This window comes from Tamandua tetradactyla, chromosome 6 (genome assembly GCF_023851605.1).
Source record: "Tamandua tetradactyla isolate mTamTet1 chromosome 6, mTamTet1.pri, whole genome shotgun sequence".
In the NCBI taxonomy this organism is placed as follows: domain Eukaryota; kingdom Metazoa; phylum Chordata; class Mammalia; order Pilosa; family Myrmecophagidae; genus Tamandua; species Tamandua tetradactyla.
This window is the reverse complement of record NC_135332.1, coordinates 81,294,407-81,315,660: the sequence shown is the minus strand read 5'-3', so window position 1 is coordinate 81,315,660 and position 21,254 is coordinate 81,294,407. Positions and strand designations below refer to the sequence as shown.

At 38.9% G+C, this 21,254-nt stretch overlaps 1 protein-coding gene across 6 annotated transcripts in view; it reads left to right on the top strand.

Annotated features, from left to right (window-relative positions):
* The window catches only part of ZNF34 (zinc finger protein 34), a 49,649-nt gene that overhangs the window by 3,849 nt on the left and 24,546 nt on the right, over window positions 1–21,254 (top strand). For 2 of the 6 annotated variants that reach the window (XM_077166434.1, XM_077166435.1), the window contains exons 2-6: window positions 7,121–7,387; window positions 8,742–8,787; window positions 9,183–9,270; window positions 9,604–9,730; window positions 10,233–10,352. In XM_077166434.1, coding sequence (XP_077022549.1) covers window positions 9,238–9,270; window positions 9,604–9,730; window positions 10,233–10,352 — 280 coding nt within the window. In that variant the 5' untranslated portion in view covers window positions 7,121–7,387; window positions 8,742–8,787; window positions 9,183–9,237. Of the gene's footprint in view, window positions 1–12; window positions 457–7,120; window positions 7,388–8,741; window positions 8,788–9,182; window positions 9,271–9,603; window positions 9,731–10,232; window positions 10,353–21,254 lie in introns of those variants that run through there. The other 4 variants (XM_077166437.1, XM_077166438.1, XM_077166439.1 and 1 more) reach the window with 4 other exon arrangements.

Sequence of the window (21,254 nt, the reverse complement as noted above, 5' to 3'; positions counted from 1 at the left end):
AGTGTGGGCCAGCCGGGCGGGATCCCCCTCCGGTACCCGGTCCCTAGGATGAGCTTGGCCTCCCATCGCTCGCAGTTCCAGGGTCTGTTGTATTCTCGGCACCAGATCCTACCCCAGTGTTTCCCCACCGGACTCCTCCCTATTATAGGGGTTTCCAGGACAGTCCCCCCACCCCCACCCCCACCTGGCGTTCGGTCGGGAACGGACACATGCACACGCGCCGGTTGTCCTGGCAACATTCAACGCGCACGGGTAGCCCTATCTTAATAATCCCCCTACCCGTTTGCCCCCCGTCCCTAGCAGGTGCTGCCCCTGCACTTGCCTCAAGCAGCCAGGTTTCCCAAACTGCGTGCCCCAGTGATGCTTTACCCCCTCTCACTCACCCTCGCCTCCGCCCTGAGGCTGCCCTCCCCCAGCCAAGCAGCTACATGTTTGGTTCTGAGGCCTTTTTACAAGGTCTGAAATCTTTTTATTTGCCCCTTTTTTGTGTGGGTTTTAATATTACAATTTAAAAAATAATATTTAAAAATAGAGGAAAGTATTGAGACTGAGTGGACAAACACTGATAAATGCGATTCAATTTCCATTTTGCCGCATTTGTTTCAAGCCTTTGTTTTTTTTACTTTTTTTTTTTAAGAGTAAAACAACTACTGGTAAGGTGACTCAGGTCCCATTTGCTGCCCCAGAGGCAACCCCTCTTCTGAGCAATATTCTTTCAGCCCGCTTTCTTTAATTAATTTTTAATTAACAAAGAAATAAAAACATTCTTAACATATGATCATTCCCTTCTACATATATAATCAGTAATTCACAACATCATCACGTAGTTGTATATTCATCATTATAATCATTTCTTAGGACATTTGCATCGATTCAGAAAAATAAATAAAAACACAACAGAAACAAATTCGTACATACCATACCCCTTACCCTTCCTTTTCATTGATCACCAGCATTTCAATTTACTAAATTTATTTTAACATTTGTTCCCCCTATTATTTATTTTTATTCCATATGTTTTACTCGTCTGTTGATAAGGTAGATAAACGGAGCATCAGACACAAGGTTTTCACAATCACACAGTCACATTGTGAAAGCTATATCATTATACAATCATCTTCAAGAAACATGGCTACTGGAACACAGCTCTACATTTTCAGGTAGTTCCCTCCAGCCTCTCCATTACATCTTGACTAACAAGGTGATATCTATTTAATTCATTAGAATAACCTCTAGGATAACCTGTTGACTCTGGAATCTCTCAGCCACTGACACTTTATTTTGTCTCATTTCACTCTTCCCCCTTTTGGTCCAGGAGGTTTTCTCAATCCCTTGATGCTGAGTCTCAGCTTATTCTAGGATTTCTGTCCCACGTTGCCAGGAAGGTCCATACCCCTATGGAGTCATGTCCCACATAGACAGGGTCAACCCACTTTCTTAAACCTTAGTTTTTGTCTTTTAAAAATGTGCACTTAGCATTTTTGTTCATTTTGTTCTATCTCCTTAGCAGTGATTGGTTCATTCCTTTCAATCCCCATGACTCCAATTCACTTTCCCCTTATTCTGGGTTTTTTATTTTTTATTTATTTTTAATTTTTTTTTTTTGGGGGGGGGGGGTGCATGGTCTCCCCTTACTCTGGTAATGGAGTTGTTTCCTTTTTCTTCTTATACATAGGTATGCCATAACATTCTTGTGCTTCTTGTATGCTTTAGGAAGCATAACTTCAGGACACATACCTAGAAATAGGATTCCCGAGTGAGAAGTCTGCTGGGTTTCAGCTATACCAGGGGTTGCCAAGCGGATTTCTAGGGTGATTGGTTGCACTCTCTCTTCATGTTTCCTCCTGCTTTCAATAGTATTTGATATTGTAAAGTATTTTATATTTTCCACAATCTCTAGGGAAAGACGACCTACGATGCTGTTTTAACTTGTTTTTCCCAAATTCTTTATAATAATGAACATATTTTCAGTGCTTATTGGATTTCTTTATGAATTACCAGTTCATATCCTTTTTTTTCCCTCCACGGGCAGGCACTGGGAATCGAACCCGGGTCTCCTTCATGGCAGGCAAGAATTCTGCTTGCTGAGCTACCACACCATCCCAGTTCATATACTTTATCTGTTTCTTTTTAGTACTTTTTCTTTTTCTTTTTTTTAATTCACTATATATTCTGTAAATATTTTTCACTCTGAAGCTTGTCTTACCCTTGTTGTGTCTTGTGCAAGATTTTCAAAGCAAATTTTTTTTTAATGGAATCAGTCATTTCCCTTATATACTCTGCTTGTTACACATTATTTTCTTATAATTATAGATTTTAATATTGAAGTCTTCAACCCACTTGAGATCTATTTTTGCTTACCATAGGAGGCAGGGATATAATTGTTTTATTTTTTCTATGGAATACTAGTTGCATGAATATCATTTGTTGAAGAGTACATCCTTTCCCATTGCCACAAACATTGTGGGTATATCATTGGGTTTGACTCTGTTTCTTTATTGTTATTGTTATTCCTGTGTCAATACTTCTCTTTTCATCACCACAGCCTTGTTATAAGCCTTGATTTCTGGTAGGGCAATCTTCCCCACTTCTTTTCGTTCTGTTTGGAATTGCTTTCATTAATCTTGAATCATTTTTCTTTCATGTGATGTTGGGAGTTGTTTGGGACAAGCTCCATATGTCCTCTTGAAATTTCGATTGTAATTGCATTGAATTAATAGATTAATTTTGGGAGAGTTGACATCTTTATGATATTAAGTCCTCCCATCTATGAACATTGCTGTTTCTCCACTTATTAAGGTCTTTTTAATTGTTCTTCATTAAAGTTTTATAATTTTGTCTATAAAGTACTTGCATATTTTTTGTGAGATACTGTATAGTTTTTGTAGCTGTTGTGAATGCCATATTTTGCTTGTGGATTGCTAGTATATTGAAGCAGTATTGATTATTCTTGACATTGTACATAGAAATCCTGTTGAACTCTTACTATCCCAGTAGTGGGTTGATACTTTTGGATTTTCTATGTAGATAATCTTATTTTCAAATAATGGCTATTTTGTCTCTTCCCTTACAGTTCTTAAATTTCATATGTCATTTTCTGTGACATTGTATTTGCTTGGATTATTGGTTCAGGGTGAACTAGCAGCAGGGAGGAGTCTCCGTCTTATCAGTTACTCTAGTGATAATGCTTCTAATATGTCACCATACAGTATAATATTCATTATCAATTTCTGGTAATAGCTGTTATCAAATTAAGAATGCTACCTTCTATTCCTGGTTTAAGATTTTAAAATAATGGATGTCAGTTCATTTTTAGTCTCTATATACATAGTAGATTAAATTTCTGTATTCGAATTGCTTATATTTTATTAAGGATTTTGTATCTGTGTTCATCAAATGAGATTGTTCTCTAACTTCTTAAGTTTTTTTTGTCTAACTTTATTAAGCTCAGAAAATGAACTGGAAAGTGCTGTTTTGTTGTTGTTTTGGAACTGTTGGAATTAAGATGGGATTCTCTGTTTATTGAAGGATTTGTAAAGTCTCCCCCATAAAATTATCTGGGCCCTGTATCTCTTAGCTAGGAGAGATCGTTTACTAATTCAATTTATTTAATCGTTATTGATCTAACATGTTTTTATTTATTGTTTAGTCTGTTTTCTATGTTACCTATTTTAAATTGTATATAAGTTTAGTGAGGGGCCCCAAAGAGCTTTTGTTCATGTGTGTTATATCTAGTAATATTTAGTATATTAGAAATTAAGACAGAAAAGTCTTTTTTTAAATATTCTTTGTTTTTATTTTTTAACCTCATTTTCTTCCTTTATATTGCTTATAGTAGGTGCACAGTGTAGAGGATTTTTTGTTTTTATTATAAAAATCGGCATTCATGTGATAGAATACTGTCTACAGTAAAATCCTTATATCTCACATGTTGTTTAAAAAAGTACTGATTGGACCTTAAAAACACCCTGTATGCTGCTGCTTTTTTTTTTTAACACCTTATACCCCCCCATTATTTATTTATTTTTTGTCCTTACTTTTCACTCAGCTGTCTATAGCCTACAAAAAGGGAGCATCAGACACAAGGTTTTCACAATCACCTGGTCACATTGTAAATGCTACATAGTTATACAATTGCCTTCAAGAATCAAGGCTAGTGGAATACAATTCAGCAGTTTTAGTTACTTTGCTCTACCTACTCCAATACACCATAAACAAAAAAGGGATGAAATCTCTCAGCCACTGAAACTTTATTTTGTCTCATTTCTCTCTTTCCCCTTTTGGTTAAGAAGGCTTTTTCAATCACTTGATGCTGGGTCCTGGCTCATCCCTGGAAGTCAGGTCCCACATTGCCAGGGAGAGTTACACACCTTGGAGTCATGTCTCAAGTAGTGGGGAGGGCAGTGAGTTCACCTGCCGAGTTGGCTTAGTGAGAGAGGCCACTTCTGAGCGACAAAAGAGGTTCTCTGGGGGTGACTGAGGCATAATCATAAATAGGCTTAGCTTCTCCTTTGCAGGAATAAGTTTCATAGGGATAAGCCCTAAGATTGAGGGCTCAGCCTATTGAATTGGTTGTCTCCACTGCTTGTGAGAGTATCAGGAATTCCCCAAATGGGGAAATTTAATATTTCCTCCTTTCTCCCCAGTCCCCCAAGGGGACTTTTCAAATACATTTTTGTTCTGTATTTGTTCTGTATTTGTTCAAATACATTTTGTTCTGGTATGTATCAGGGCATCACAGTAACCTGTACAAATCAACAGGATCTCACTCTGTATTCAAGATTCCATGTACTTAAGGCGTTTGAATAACCTGACCATACAAGTTAAATTAGATAATGCGCTACCAAAATTATAAATTGTGCACCAAATAAACATCCCCAGTCTCACACAGGAGTTGAAGATAGTCAACATCATCTTTTATCCTGAATTCTGACTTACCTTAGTCCTATTCAGATAGCTTCATTCGTTTCTCTAGTTGAAGTCTGATCTCTTGTTCAGTTTTTAAACAGTTGCTGCATGGGATATTGTTGACTTTCATAGCTTTAGAGCTCTAAGTCTCACAGGTCATACAAATACCCAAAGTTCCAGGGGACAACTGGCTTATACACAAATAGCTCAGCATTTCAGAATTTGGAAATAACAGTTACAATTCTGGAATAGATGTGACTGCTGTAAGAGCTTAGAATCTAGGGTCCTTTGCAGTAGGCCCCAACCTGATAACCCATGGCTCTTGACTTCAGTTCTCCGAATTTGTATATTATAGTTAGTCCATATGAGTGAGACCTGTTAATATTTGTCTTTTTGTTTCTGACATTTCATTCAGCATATTGGCCTCACGGTTCACTCACATAGTTACATGCCTCACATTTATTTATTTTTAATTAATTGTTTTTTACTAGAGAAGTTGTGGGTTTACAAAACAATCATTGCATAAAATACAGGATTCCCATATACCACCCCACTACCAACACTTGCAGTGGTTTGGAAAATATGTTACTATTTTAACAGCTACATTTGTTACAATTGATTATTATTAAAGTAGCACTATTAACTACTGTCCATATTTTACATAAGGGTATTCCCCCCCATATTCCCAAACTATTATTTTCACACATGTCTTTATTACTATTATACCCATATATTGGACGAAGGGGGTGTCAGTCACAAGGTTTTTACAATCATACGGTCACAGGATAAAAGCTATATAGTTATACAATCATCAAAGATTAAGGCTAATGTTTTACAAAAGTTCAGCAATTTTGGGTATTTCCTTCTGGCTATTCAAAGACACTAGAAACTAAAAAGAAATGACTATATAATGGGTCAGTAGTCATAATCATTTATTTATTTATTTTTAATTCATAATCATTGTTTAAATCCTAACTTCTTAAGTATAACTCCTCCCTCTCATTTGAACATTCGCTCAGTCTTCAGGGGTATCTGGGCATTGGCCATTTTAACTTTTTCTTGGTGAAAAGGGATGTTGACATTATGGGATAGAGGAGTGAAACTGGTTTATGTTCTTGGAGAGTCTGGTACCTCTGGGTTTCAGGGCTTATCTGGCATAGGAACAATCTGGAGGTTTTAAGATTCTGAAAAAATGATAGGTAAAACTTTTATAGGAATACTGTTGGTTGGGGCTTGGCATATTGTAGCAGTTTGCAGTAATTGGCTGAAGCTTTCATAAGATAACCTCGAGAATGATCTCTTGATTCTATCTGAAATCTCTTAGCCACTGAAACTTTATTTTGCTTCAGTTATCGTCCCCCTTTTGGTCAAGAAGCCATTGTCAATCCCACGATGCCAGAGCCAGGCTTATCCCTGGGAGTCGTGTCCCACATTGGGAAGAGGGTAGTGGGTTTATTTGCAGGATTGGCTTGAAAGAGAGGCCCCATCTGAGCAGCAAGAGGTTCTCTGGGGATGAACTCTTAGGCATAATTATAAGTAGGCTTAACTTCTCCATTGCAGAAATAAGTTTCATTTGGGCAAGCATCAGGATCAGCGCTTGAGTTATTAAATTGGGATTCCCTAATGCTTAGGAGAATATCAGGAATTCCCTACACGGGGAAGTTTAATAGTTCCACATTTTCCATTCCCTCAAGGGACTTGGCAAATACTTTAAAAATTTTCTGCCCCAAGTACTCTGGAATGTATCAGGGTATTACTTTAACCTGTACAGAATAACAAAATCTCATTCCCTATTCTAGGTTCCATGTGATTAGATTGATTAAATAAACTGACTAGACAGGTGCAAGAGTAGTTTGATGGTAAAATTCTTGCCTGCCATGCAGGAGACCCAGGTTCGATTCCTGGTCCATGCACTTCCCAAAACAAACAAGCAGACAAACAAAAAGGGTGCAGGGTTGGTGCAGTGGTAGAATGCAGTTTTGATTCCCAGACCATGTACCACCCCCGCCAAGATTTTTTTTTTAACTAAACTGACCAGACAGGTTAACTTAGGTAGTGTGCTACAGAAAATTTAAATTTTGGACAAAATAATTCTTTGGTCTCACACAGAAGTTTTAAAATACAGACAATGTCATCCTGTATTCTGATTTACCTTATTCCTACCAGATCAGCTGCATTCATATCTCTAATTGAAATGTAATCTCTTTTTCAGCATCTTTAACAGTTGCCGTATGGAGTAATGTTGACTTTCAAAGCTGCAGAACTGTAACTCTGAAGGACAGAAAAATTTAAAACACAAGAATAAACAACCACAGAGCCTGCGTCACCATATGTCATGGAGCTTTTGGGAGATTCCTTTGTATAGTTGTGAAAGAATAAATGTGAAAGAGCAGAAGCATGTTAGTTATGAAAATAGGCCTCACTGCACACAGGGGTCCCTGGGCTACACTCTGAGAACCACTGCTATATGATATCTAAAGTATGTCCCCTTTTTTGTTTTTATTAATATTTTTTTTGCCATGTCTTTTACCCCTTACTTGGACTTAACCAAATGTTTGTATATTTTATTAGCATTTTCTAAGAACCAATGTTTAGATTATGTTTCTTTAAGTTGCTTTTATTTCTTTCATCTTCTTTCCTTGTATTATATTCTTATTTTGTTCATAGCTTCTTGTTGTTTAGATCATTTTTTTTTCAATCTCTCTTGTGTTAAAATATGTGCAGTAAGGCTATTAATTTTCCCTCAGGTAGACTTTGTTTCCATTGTCACCTTAGCTTTCATTTCTTTGTTTTGTGGTGAGGTACTTTTCTTATCATATATTTCTACTATAGCAGTAATAATGGTTAGAGAAAGTTTTGCCAAATGAAATTAGCTTTGCGAATTTGTTGAGACTTCTTCTGTTGCCTGGTACATGGTTACTTTTTGTAATATTCAGAGAGCATCCTGAAAAAATGTGTGTTCTCCATATTTTAGGTGCAGGATTTTCTACTCAGTCCACTCGTTTCTGAGGGAATTGCTAAAAGTCCCTTATTCCAGGGTGGTGCAACAGTTGCTCAATGGCAGAATTCTCACCTGCCATGCCAGAGACCTGGGTTCGATTCCTGGTGCCTGCCCATGTAAAAAAAAAAAAAAAAAAAAAGAAAAAAATCCCTCATTCCAGAGGAGGAATGGTCAGTTCCTTTGAAAGTTCAGTTAGTTTTGGCTTTATATCTTTTGAGGGCTTATTGTTAAATATATACATCTTCATAAGTGCATAGCTTTTTGGTGGATCTCTCCTTTTATTTTGTATGGAATGTTTGTATTCTTATTAATAATTTTTGCTTTGAATTTTTTTTAAGTTTTTATTATATAACATATATACAATGCAAAGAAAGAAAAAAGCAATAATTTTCAAAGCACTCTTCAACAGGTTAAATTCTGTTTTGACTGGTATTAATATTGCTAAACCACATGCAGCAATGTGTATGAAACTCACAAGTACCATGCTGAGCAGAAGATTCTAGGCACAGGAGCACCTCTGTGTGGCGTTCAGAATAGAAACAGCTGGTCTGTTGAGGGTGTTGGGGCAGAAGCATGACTGCAGGGGCTCCAGGGTTCTGGGAGCTGATCCTGTTCTCTTTCTTGATCTGAGTGCTGGTTATGTGGGCATGTGCAATTTGTGATTGTCCTCCTGGCTGTGCCCTGAGGATTTGTCTGTCTTTCTGCAAAAATGTTACACTGATAAGAAACTTAAAAAATTCAAGAAAAGGTTTATAGCTGTAACAACTTTATTTCTGTATCTGGTCTATTTTTGTTTACTTATATTCAGCTTTTCTGTATTGTTATATTTTAGGTCAAAAGCTGCATTTGTATATTGGAGAGTCTTGTGGTTCTAATAGGTAAGTTTAATCTTTTTAGGTTTCTTCCACTACTCAGACATTTGGACTTGTTTCTGTTACTTTTTGCTTTTTATATCCTCCTGAATGATGTAACATCTTAGCCTGCCAAGGAGAAGGAGGGGACAACCTGTGGGGTTGGCCACATGAGCAGTGGGGGCTGGGGAGGGAAAGGCTGAGGCAGGGAGCATAGTGTCCTGTGCCTGGGGGACCGTTGGTGCCCATAATGGGATTGGCATTGGGAGGGCCCCGAAGCTGCCAGGCCCAAACCTGACTCAGGAGCAGCAGGGGCCAGTTAGGATGTGATGGGTAGGGCTGTTTACGGTAGCACGAGGGGACCAAGCTGTGGAAAATGGAGGCCAGGTTGGGCCACCACACATTCCTTTCTCTCCCCTCAGCACCTGAGTGACTGGGTCCTGCCCACCACCCACGGGAAGCCCAGGGCACGGGGCAATGGCAGCCGAACTCCTGTCTGCCCGGCCCCAGGTGAGCATCTGTCCTCCCTGGGAGGTGTCAGGTCTCAGCTGTGAGGGCTTCCTTGTCCCTGTGAACACTGTCACGCATCTCAGCTCTGGGGTGCTGACAATAGAGAAGGGGCAACCTTGGGACGTCCCCACCCTACTCCCATGTCCAGCCTCTGCTTGGGACCCAGCTTGGCGCAGCAGCAAAAGGGTCAGATTACCCTCCTGGGCCATGGTGGGTGCATAATGTCTACAAGTACCCCAGAGCAACTGCTTCCAGCTTACCTCCTCTGGCCCTTCCGCTCTAGGGACTCACCCTGGGCTGGATCCAGGGCTGAGCAGGACCCTGTCATTCCAGGCCTTGGTGACCTTCGAGGACGTGGCTGTGCTTCTCTCCCAGGAGGAGTGGGGCTGTCTGGGCCCCACTCAGCGGGGCCTCTACAGGGACGTGATGCTGGAGACCTACGGGAACCTGGTCTCTCTGGGTAAGGCCCTTCTCCAGGACTTGGCTCCCTGAATAGCCCTGTGGACTGAGGCTCAGCTGGGGCTGGGCTCAGCGGCTCCCCATACCTGGGCCCAGTTGGGTGATTCTGACCCTGGTCCCAGGCGGGCCTGGTCAGCACAAAGGCTGGGAACCCTCCCTGGGTCAGTCCGCCTTTGCTCTGAATTCCTGAAAATACCAACTTCCCTGTCCCAGGCCTGAGGTAGACCCCTCTCCTGGGGAAGGTTCTCTATTCTAATTCAGAAAGCCCCCTGAACTCTTATGTCCTGTGCTCAGATATTCTTCTGAGTGGCCATCCCCAGCCCAATCTTGAGCCCTTTCTAGAGAGTATCCAGACTTCCAGGGTCTACTCATTGCATCACTCTCACCCCTCTTTGTACCTGTGCGCCCCCTTTCACCTGCCGTTTGCAGACCTCATTGCTAGACTGTGCTTGTTTCAGCCATGTATCCTTGGTACTAACCTCCAGACCCTGTCTGCTTCCCAGGAGCAGGACTTGCAGATCCTAAACCTGGGGTGATTTTGCAGTTGGAGCGAGGAGATGAGCCGTGGATCCTAGACACACAGGGTGTTGAGGGGAAAGAACGACTGCGAATTGACAGCTCAGGTGAGTGAAGGGGACTGTGCCACACAGCTCAGGGTTGAATGAGCATTTGTTGGAGGCTGAGGTGTTTGGTTAATGACTCAGGAGTTTGGGGGACGATGCATCGGTGCCAGCACACTCTTGAGAGAGTGGCCTCTGCCACCATTACCTTATGTCAGGGTGGATCTTGACTTCCAGAGCCAAAGAGCCCTCAGTGAGATGATTCTCCTAAACTTCTAGGAGCCAGTTCAGAGGGGAGAGGTAGGTGCACGATGAGGATGCTGTGAGGGGAAGCTGGGGATTCACAGGGACCCCATGAACCAGGCAGGGAATGTATACAGCCCTGCCCTTCAGGGTACATACTCTACAAAGAGAGTTAGACAAAGAAGTAATTATGGAGACCACTCCTGCATTCTCTGCTTTTCTAAATTAACCCACTGGATGATCATAGACCATTACGGGACCTGTATCTCACCACCTAGAGACAAATATGTGCTAGTAATACCCTGCTGTACCTTTTTTGGCACTATCTTTGTCACATCTATATACAAACATTGCTCATCAACAGGAGTATAGTGATTCCATGCACACTGCTGTGCCACTCACTTTTTTGTCACTAAATGCATTGCGACACGATGGTCTTAGTCACTGTTTTCAGTGGCTGTATGGTGGTGCATATGCCTGCCTCAGTGCCAACAAGAACAGGAAAAAACCTCTGTGGTTTTTATGATCACAGCTGGTTCTGATGATCATTGTTTATACCTGTCTGATAACGTCCCAGGAGGGGACTGCTGGTTCAAAGGACTTGACTTTTTCTTTTGTAGATTTACTTATTTAAATGCACTTAGTGAAGTAGCAATACCCGAAGTTTACAGATCAGTGAATTTCTACAAATGACCATTTTCAGATCAAGATACAGAACATACCCAGCTCTCCAGGAGCCCTCTGTGCCTTCTCCCATCACTTCTCTCTACTCCCCCAGCAGGGACCCTCTCCCTGACTCCTGTCATTATAGGTTTGCTATAGCCATTGTGGATTTTGTCTGGACTTACGCAGGGCACCTTTTCTGTCTGTGTTCTTTCATTCAACATTGTGAAATTCATCTGTGTTTCTGCAGTTTGTTCTGTTTTGTTGCCATGCGGTATTATATTGTGGGAACATACTGCAATTTCTTTTCTAGTTTACTTGTGGAGACATTTAATTGTTTACAGTTTGGGATTGTTGTGCACCAACTGCTGTGATGTTCTTGTGCAAGTGTGCCTCTAGGTGCACAGAGTACATATTCCTTTTAGGTGGGTACCTAGCAGTGGAGTCACTGGGCTGTAGGATATGCATAGAATCAGCACTAAATGATGTTGCCAAACAGCTTTCCAAATGATGGCTCCAGCTTGCACTCCCAGCAATATTGAGAGTAAGCTTCATTGGCAGCATATTCTGGCCAACACGGGAGTTGTCTTTTTTTTGGGGTGGGGTGGGGGGAATGCATGGTCTGGGAATAGAACCTGGGTCTTCCACATGGAAGGCGAGAATTCTATCACCGAACCACCATGCACTGTTTTCTTTTTTTTAAATGAATTTGTATATTCAATTTATTTCATTTAAATGAGATCATACAATAGTTGTCCTTTAATGTCTCATTTATTTCACTCAACATAATGTCTTCAGGGTTCATTCAAGTTGTAGCAGTTATCAGAACTTCATTCCTTTATGGCTGAATAATATTCCATTTTGTATATATACCACATTTATTTATCCATTTTTCCATTGAGGGATATTTGAGTTGTTTCCACCTGTTGGCTATTGTGAATAATGCCTCAGTGAACATCAGTGTACGAGTAACTGTTTGAGTTCCGGTTTTCAATTCTTTTGGGTATATACCTAGAAGTGGGACTGCTGGGTCATATGGTAATTATGCTTAACTTCATGAGGAACCGCCAAACTGTTTTCTACAGTGGCTGCACCATTTTACATTCCCACCATGTAAAATGTTATGTATGAGGGTTCTTATTTCTTTGCATCTTAGCTGAAACTTATTTTCAAATTTTTAAAATAATAAGCCATCCAGGTGGTGTGAAGTGGTATTCATTGTAGTTTTAATTTGACATTCAGCATGTTTTCATATACTTTTGGTCATATGAATATCTTCTTTGGAGAAATTTCTGTTCAAATCCTAGTTTTTTTTTTTAATTGGGTTGTCTTTTTGTTGGTCAGTTGTAGGAGTTCTTTATATATTCTGGATATTAAATCCTTATGAGATTTGTGGTTTCCAAATATTTTCTCCCATTCCTAGCTTATCTTTTCACTTTCTTTATAATGTGTTTTGATGCACAAAAGTTTCTAATTTTATGAAATCCATTTTATCTGTTTTTTAATATGGTTGCTTGTGATTTTGGTATAAAACCTAAAAATCCATTTCTTGCTACAAGGTCCTAAAGATACTTCCCTATGCTTCCTTGTAACAGTTTTATGGTACTAGCTCTTATATTTAGGTTGTTAATCCATTTTGAATTAATTTCTGTATATGGTGAGAGGTAGGGATCCATATTCTTTCTTTTGCATGTGGATTTCCAGTTGTCCCAGCACCATTTGTTGAAGAGACTGTTCTTTCCCCATTGAATGGATTTGGCACTTTTGTCAAAAATCAACTGGCTATAGATGTATGAATTTATCTCTGAACTCTCATTCTATTCTATTGGTCTATGTCTATTCTTATGTGGTACTTATAAAATAGTACCACACTATTTTAATTTCTGTAGCTTTGTAGTAAGTTTTGAAATCAGGAGGTATGAATCCTTCAACTTTGTTCTTTTTCAAGATTGTTTTGGCTATATGGGGCCCCTTGCAGTTTCCTATGAATCTGAAATTCTCACCTCCAGCTTTTCCATTTCTACAAAAAAAAAAAGGCTGCTGGAATTTTGATAGACATTGCATTGAATTTGTAGATCACTTTAGGTGGAATTGACATCTTAACAATAATAAATCTTCCAATCTGGGATGTTTTCCATTTATTCAGGTTGTCTTTAATTTCTTTCAGCAATATTCTAAAGTTGTCAGTGTATAAATCTTTCACTACTTTGGTTAAATTTTATTCCTAGGTATTTTTATTTTTATTTTTTTTATTATTTATTTATTTATTTATTTTTATTAATTAAAAAAATTAACAAAACATTTAGAAATCATTCCATTCTACATGCACAATCAGTAATTCTTAATATCATCACATAGTTGCATATTCATCATTTCTTAGTACATTTGCATCGATTTAGAAAAAGAAATAGAAAGACAACAGAATAAGAATTAAAACGATAATAGAGAGAAAAAAAAACCTATACCTCACATGCAGCTTCATTCAATGTTTTAACATAATTGCATTACACTTAGGTAGTATTGTGCTGTCCATTTCTGAGTTTTTATATCCAGTCCTGTTGCACAGTCTGTATCCCTTCAGCTCCAATTACCCCTTCTCTTTTTTTTTTTTTAATTAACGGAAAAAAAGAAATTAACCCAACATTTAGAAATCATACCATTCTACATATGCAATCAGTAATTCTTAACATCATCACATAGATGCATGATCATCGTTTCTTAGTACATTTGCATCGGTTTAGAAGAACTAGCAACACAACGGAAAAAGATATAGAATGTTGATATAGAGAAAAAAAAGTAATAATAGTAAAAACAAAACAAAACAAAAACCTATAGCTCAGATGCAGCTTCATTCAGTGTTTTAACATGATTACTTTACAATTAGGTATTATTGTGCTGTCCATTTTTGAGTTTTTGTATCTAGTCCTGTTGCACAGTCTGTATCCCTTCAGCTCCAATTGCCCATTATCTTACCCTGTTTCTAACCCCTGCTGGACTCTGTTACCAATGACATATTCCAAATTTATTCTCGAATGTCCACTCACATCAGTGGGACCATACAGTATTTGTCCTTTAGTTTTTGGCTAGACTCACTCAGCATAATGTTCTCTAGGTCCATCCATGTTATTACATGCTTCATAAGTTTATTCTGTCTTAAAGCTGCATAATATTCCATCGTATGTATATACCACAGTTTGTTTAGCCACTCTTCTGTTGATGGAGATTTTGGCTGTTTCCATCTCTTTGCAATTGTAAATAACGCTGCTATAAACATTGGTGTGCAAATGTCCGTTTGTGTCTTTGCCCTTAAGTCCTTTGAGTAGATTCCCAGCAATGGTATTGCTGGGTCGTATGGCAATTCTATATTCAGCTTTTTGAGGAACCGCCAAACTGCCTTCCACAGTGGTTGCACCATTTGACATTCCCACCAACAGTGTATAAGTGTGCCTCTTTCTCCGCATCCTCTCCAGCACTTGTCATTTTCTGTTTTGTTGATAATGGCCATTCTGGTGGGTGTGAGATGATATCTCATTGTGGTTTTGATTTGCATTTCTCTAATGGCCAGGGACATTGAGCTTCTCTTCATGTGCCTTTTGGCCATTTGTATTTCCTCTTCTGATAGGTGTCTGTTCAAGTCTTTTTCCCATTTTGTAATTGGGTTGGCTGTCTTTTTGTTGTTGAGTTGAACAATCTCTTTATAAATTCTGGATACTAGACCTTTATCTGATATGTCATTTCCAAATATTTTCTCCCATTGTGTAGGCTGTCTTTCTACTTTCTTGATGAAGTTCTTTGATGCACAAAAGTGTTTAATTTTGAGGAGCTCCCATTTATTTATTTCCTTCTTCAGTGCTCTTGCTTTAGGTTTAAGGTCCATAAAACCGCCTCCAGTTGTAAGATTCATAAGATATCTCCCAAAATTTTCCTCTAACTGTTTTATGGTCTTAGACCTAATGTTTAGATCTTTGATCCATTTTGAGTTAACTTTTGTATAAGGTGTGAGAGATGGGTCTTCTTTCATTCTTTTGCATATGGATATCCAGTTCTCTAGGCACCATTTATTGAAGAGACTGTTCTGTCCCAGGTGAGTTGGCTTGACTGCCTTATCAAAGATCAAATGTCCATAGATGAGAGGGTCTATATCTGAGCACTCTATTCAATTCCATTGGTCGATATATCTATCTTTATGCCAATACCATGCTGTTTTGACCACTGTGGCTTCATAATATGCCTTAAAGTCAGGCAGCGCGAGACCTCCAGCTTCGTTTTTTTTCCTCAAGATGTTTTTAGCAATTCGGGGCACCCTGCCCTTCCAGATAAATTTGCTTATTGGCTTTTCTATTTCTGAAAAATAAGTTGTTGGGATTTTGATTGGTATTGCATTGAATCTGTAAATCAATTTAGGTAGGATTGACATCTTAACTATATTTAGTCTTCCAATCCATGAACACGGTATGCCCTTCCATCTATTTAGGTCTTCTGTGATTTCTTTTAACAGTTTTTTGTAGTTTTCTTTATATAGGTTTTTTGTCTCTTTAGTTAAATTTATTCCTAGGTATTTTATTCTTTTAGTTGCAATTGTAAATGGGATTCGTTTCTTGATTTCTCCCTCAGCTTGTTCATTACTAGTGTATAGAAATGCTACAGATTTTTGAATGTTGATCTTGTAACCTGCTACTTTGCTGTACTCATTTATTAGCTCTAGTAGTTTTGTTGTGGATTTTTCCGGGTTTTCGACGTATAGTATCATATCGTCTGCAAACAGTGATAGTTTTACTTCTTCCTTTCCAATTTTGATGCCTTGTATTTCTTTTTCTTGTCTAATTGCTCTGGCTAGAACCTCCAACACAATGTTGAATAATAGTGGTGATAGTGGACATCCTTGTCTTGTTCCTGATCTTAGGGGGAAAGTTTTCAATTTTTCCCCATTGAGGATGATATTAGCTGTGGGTTTTTCATATATTCCCTCTATCATTTTAAGGAAGTTCCCTTGTATTCCTATCCTTTGAAGTGTTTTCAACAGGAAAGGATGTTGAATCTTGTCAAATGCCTTCTCTGCATCAATTGAGATGATCATGTGATTTTTCTGCTTTGATTTGTTGATATGGTGTATTACATTAATTGATTTTCTTATGTTGAACCATCCTTGCATACCTGGGATGAATCCTACTTGGTCATGATGTATAATTCTTTTAATGTGTTGTTGGATACGATTTGCTAGAATTTTATTGAGGATTTTTGCATCTATATTCATTAGAGAGATTGGTCTGTAGTTTTCTTTTTTTGTAATATCTTTGCCTGGTTTTGGTATGAGGGTGATGTTGGCTTCATAGAATGAATTAGGTAGTTTTCCCTCCACTTCGATTTTTTTGAAGAGTTTGAGCAGAGTTGGTACTAATTCTTTCTGGAATGTTTGGTAGAATTCACATGTGAAGCCGTCTGGTCCTGGACTTTTCTTTTTAGGAAGCTTTTGAATGACTAATTCAATTTCTTTACTTGTGATTGGTTTGTTGAGGTCATCTATGTCTTCTTGAGTCAAAGTTGGTTGTTCATGTCTTTCCAGGAACCCGTCCATTTCATCTAAATTGTTGTATTTATTAGCGTAAAGTTGAGTATCCTGTTATTACCTCCTTTATTTCTGTGAGGTCAGTAGTCATGTCTCCTCTTCCATTTCTGATCTTATTTATTTGCATCCTCTCTCTTCTTCTTTTTGTCAATCTTGATAAGGGCCCATCAATCTTATTGATTTTCTCATAGAACCAACTTCTGGTCTTATTGATTTTCTCTGTTGTTTTCATGTTGTCAATTTCATTTATTTCTGCTCTGATCTTTGTTATTTCTTTCCTTTTGCTTGCTTTGGGATTAGTTTGCTGTTCTTTCTCCAGTTCTTCCAAGTGAACAGTTAATTCCTGAATTTTTGCCTTTTCTTCTTTTCTGATATAGGCATTTAGGGCAATAAATTTCCCTCTTAGCACTGCCTTTGCTGCATCCCATAAGTTTTGATATTTTGTGTTTTCATTTTCATTCTCCTCAAGGTATTTACTAATTTCTCTTGCAATTTCTTCTTTGACCCACTCGTTGTTTAAGAGTGTGTTGTTGAGCCTCCACGTATTTGTGAATTTTTTGGCACTCCGTCTATTATTGATTTCGAACTTCATTCCTTTATGATCCGAGAAAGTGTTGTGTATGATTTCAATCTTTTTAAATTTGTTAAGACTTGCTTTGTGACCCAGCATATGGTCTGTCTTTGAGAATGATCCATGAGCACTTGAGAAAAAGGTGTATCCTGCTGTTGTGGGATGTAATGTCCTATAAATGTCTGTTAAGTCTAGCTCCTTTATAGTAATATTCAGATTCTCTATTTCTTTATTGATCCTCTGTCTAGATGTTCTGTCCATTGATGAGAGTGGGGAATTGAAGTCTCCAACTATTATGGTATTTTTGTCTATTTCCCTTTTCAGTGTTTGCAGTGTATTCCTCATGTATTTTGGGGCATTCTGGTTCGGTGCGTAAATATTTATGATTGTTATGTCTTCTTGTTTAATTGTTCCTTTTATTAGTATATAGTGTCCTTCTTTGTCTCTTTTAACTGTTTTACATTTGAAGTCTAACTTGTTGGATATTAGTATAGCCACTCCTGGTCTTTTCTGGTTGTTATTTGCATGAAATATCTTTTCCCAACCTTTCACTTTCAACCTATGTTTATCTTTGGGTCTAAGATGTGTTTCCTGTAGACAGCATATAGAAGGATCCTATTTTTTAATCCATTCTGCCAGTCTATGTCTTTTGATTGGGGAATTCAGTCCATTAACATTTAGTGTTATTACTGTTTGGATAATATTTTCCTCTACCATTTTGCCTTTTGTATTATATATATCATATCTGACTTTCCTTCTTTCTCCACTCTTCTCCATACCTCTCTCTTCTGTCTTTTCGTTTCTGACTCTAGTGCTCCCTTTAGTATTTCTTGCAGAGCTGGTCTCTTGGTCACAAATTCTCTCAGTGACTTTTTGTCTGAGAATGTTTTAATTTCTCCCTCATTTTTGAAGGACAATTTTGCTGGATATAGGAGTCTTGGTTGGCAGTTTTTCTCTTTTAGTAATTTAAATATATCATCCCACTGTCTTCTAGCCTCCATGGTTTCTGCTGAGAAATCTACACATAGTCTTATTGGGTTTCCCTTGTGTGTGATGGATTGTTTTTCTCTTGCTGCTTTCAAGATCCTCTCTTTCTCTTTGACCTCTGACATTCTAACTAGTAAGTGTCTTTGGAGAACGCCTATTTGGGTCTAATCTCTTTGGGGTGCGCTGCACTTCTTGGATCTGTAATTTTAGGTCTTTCGTAAGAGTTGGGAAATTTTCAGTGATAATTTCTTCCATTAATTTTTCTCCTCCTTTTCCCTTCTCTTCTCCTTCTGGGACACCCACAACACGTATATTTGTGCACTTCATATTGTCCTTGAGTTCCCTGATACCCTGTTCAAATTTTTCCATTCTTTTCCCAATAGTTTCTGTTTCTTTTTGGAATTCAGATGTTCCATCCTCCAAATCACTAATTCTATCTTCTGTCTCTTTAAATCTATCATTGTAGGTATCCATTGTTTTTTCCATCTTTTCTACTTTGTCCTTCACTTCCATAAGTTCTGTGATTTGTTTTTTCAGTTTTTCTATTTCTTCTTTATGTTCAGCCCATGTCTTCTTCATGTCCTCCCTCAATTTATCGATTTCGTTTTTGAAGAGGTTTTCCATTTCTGTTCGTATATTCAGCATTAGTTGTCTCAGCTCCTGTATCTCATTTGAACTATTGGTTTGTTCCTTTGACTGGGCCATATTTTCAATTTTTTGAGCATGATCCGTTATCTTCTGCTGGCGTCTGCGCATTTAGACCGATTTCCCTGGGTGTTGGATCCAAAAGTTTGGAAGATTTTTCTGTGAAATCTCTGGGTTCTGTTTTACTTATCCTGCCCAGTAGGTGGCGCTCGTGGCACATGTTTGTCTGCGGGTCCCACCAGTAAAAGGTGCTGTGGGTCCTTTAACTTTGGAAAACTCTCGCCGTCCAGGAGGTTCGCTAGCCGAAGCGGCTTGGAAGAGTGCCAGCCGGCCCGGGGTCCGAATGTGGGGAGGGTCGCTGGCTGCTGCAGCCTGGGAAAGCGCCCATCTGAATTTCCTAGTAGGCCCGGGGCGCCAAGCGTGGTGGGAGGGCGCCAGCCACAGCGGCCCACCCGGGAGAGTGCATGTTCCCGGGGAGTCACGGATTTGAAAGGGGCCCCCCCCGTCAATGTTCTCCGCGGCCTGGGGATTTCCGATCCAATTCTCTCAGTTGGTCCGGGGGGCCGCGCGTGTTGTGGGCGCCAGTCTTCGCGGTTTGAGGGGACCGCCTGTCCAATTCTCCCAGCCGTCCCAGGAAGGGGGAAGGGAGTGACTCCGGCCGCTTGCCGCCCCGCCCGGTGAAGCCCGCGCCCCTCGGCAATCTCACCAGAGCGGGTTCTCTCAGTCAGTCAGCCATTCCAGGATGGGGTACGCTGTCTTTTTTATCTCTGTCGTGGCTTTGGGAGCTGTTCTGTATCGTTTCTACTCCCCTAGTAGCTGTCCTGGAGGAGAAACTAAGATCCGCGCGTCTTACTAAACCGCCATCTTCTCCAGAAGTCTATTCCTAGGTATTTTATTCTTTTAGATATTACTGTAAATGGAATTGTTTTCTTGATTTCCTTTGCAGATACTTCATTGCTGGTGTATAGAAACCCAACTGACTTCTGTGGGTTTCCTTGTATCCTGAAAATTTCCTGAATTCATTTATTAGTTCTAGTAGTTTTCTTGTGAATTATTTGGGATTTCCTATGTATAGGATCATGCCATCTGCAAATCAGGATAATTTGACTTTTTTTTCCAGTTGGAATGGCTTTTATTTCTTTCTCTTGCCTGATTGCTCTGACTAGAACTTCCAGTATGATGCTAAATAACAGTGATCGAAGTGGGCATCCTTGTCTTCTTCCTGATCTTAGGGGAAATGCTTTCAATCTTTCACCATTGAATATGATGTTTGCTCTGGGTTTTTCATAAATACCCTTTATATTATTGAGAAAGTTTCCTTCTGTTCCTAGTTTCTGAGTGTTCTTATTGTGAAAGGATAATGGGTTTTGTCCAGTGCCTTTTCTGCATTGATTGAGATGATCATGTATTTTTTTTCTTAATTCTTTTAACGTGGTATATTATACTGATTGATTTTTTTTTATGTTGAACCATCTTTGCATACCTGGAGTAAATCCCACTTGATCATGTATATTTTTTAACATACTGTTGGATTCAGTTTGCCAGTTTTTTGTTTTTTTTTTTTTTTTTAATTTTTTTTTTTTATTTAAAGAGAGAGGGAGGAAGGGAAGGAAAGACAGAGAAGGAAGGAAGGATGGAAGGAAGGAAGGGAGGAAGAAAGGGAAACATCTTTAAACATTTTCTTGTTTTATTATATTTTGTTTGTTTGTTTGTTTTTTACATGGGCTGGGGCCGGGAATCGAACCGGGGTCCTCCGGCATGGCAGGCAAGCACTCTTGCCCGCTGAGCCACCGCGGCCCGCCCTGCCAGTTTTTTTTTCTTTAATTTTTTATTAATTAAAAAAAATTACAAGAAAGAAACATTCCCAACACATACACTCAGCAATTCATAATATCACATAGTTGCATATTCATCATCATGATCATTTCCCAGAACATTTGCATCAATTCAGAAAAAGAAATAAAAAGACAACAGAAAAATAAGACAAAAACAGAAAAAAAATTTACATATCATACCCCTTACCCCTCTCTTTCATTGATCACTAGCATTTCAAACTAAATTTATTTTAACATTTGTTCCCCCCATTATTTATTTTTATTCCATATGTTCTACTCATCTGTTGACAAGGTAGTTAAAAGGAGCATCAGACACAAGGTTTTCACAATCACACAGTCACACTGTGAAAGCTATATCATTGTTCAATCATCATCAAGAAACATGACTACTAGAACACAGTTCTGCATTTTCAGGCAGTTCCCTCCAGCCTCTCCATTACATCTTGGATAACAAG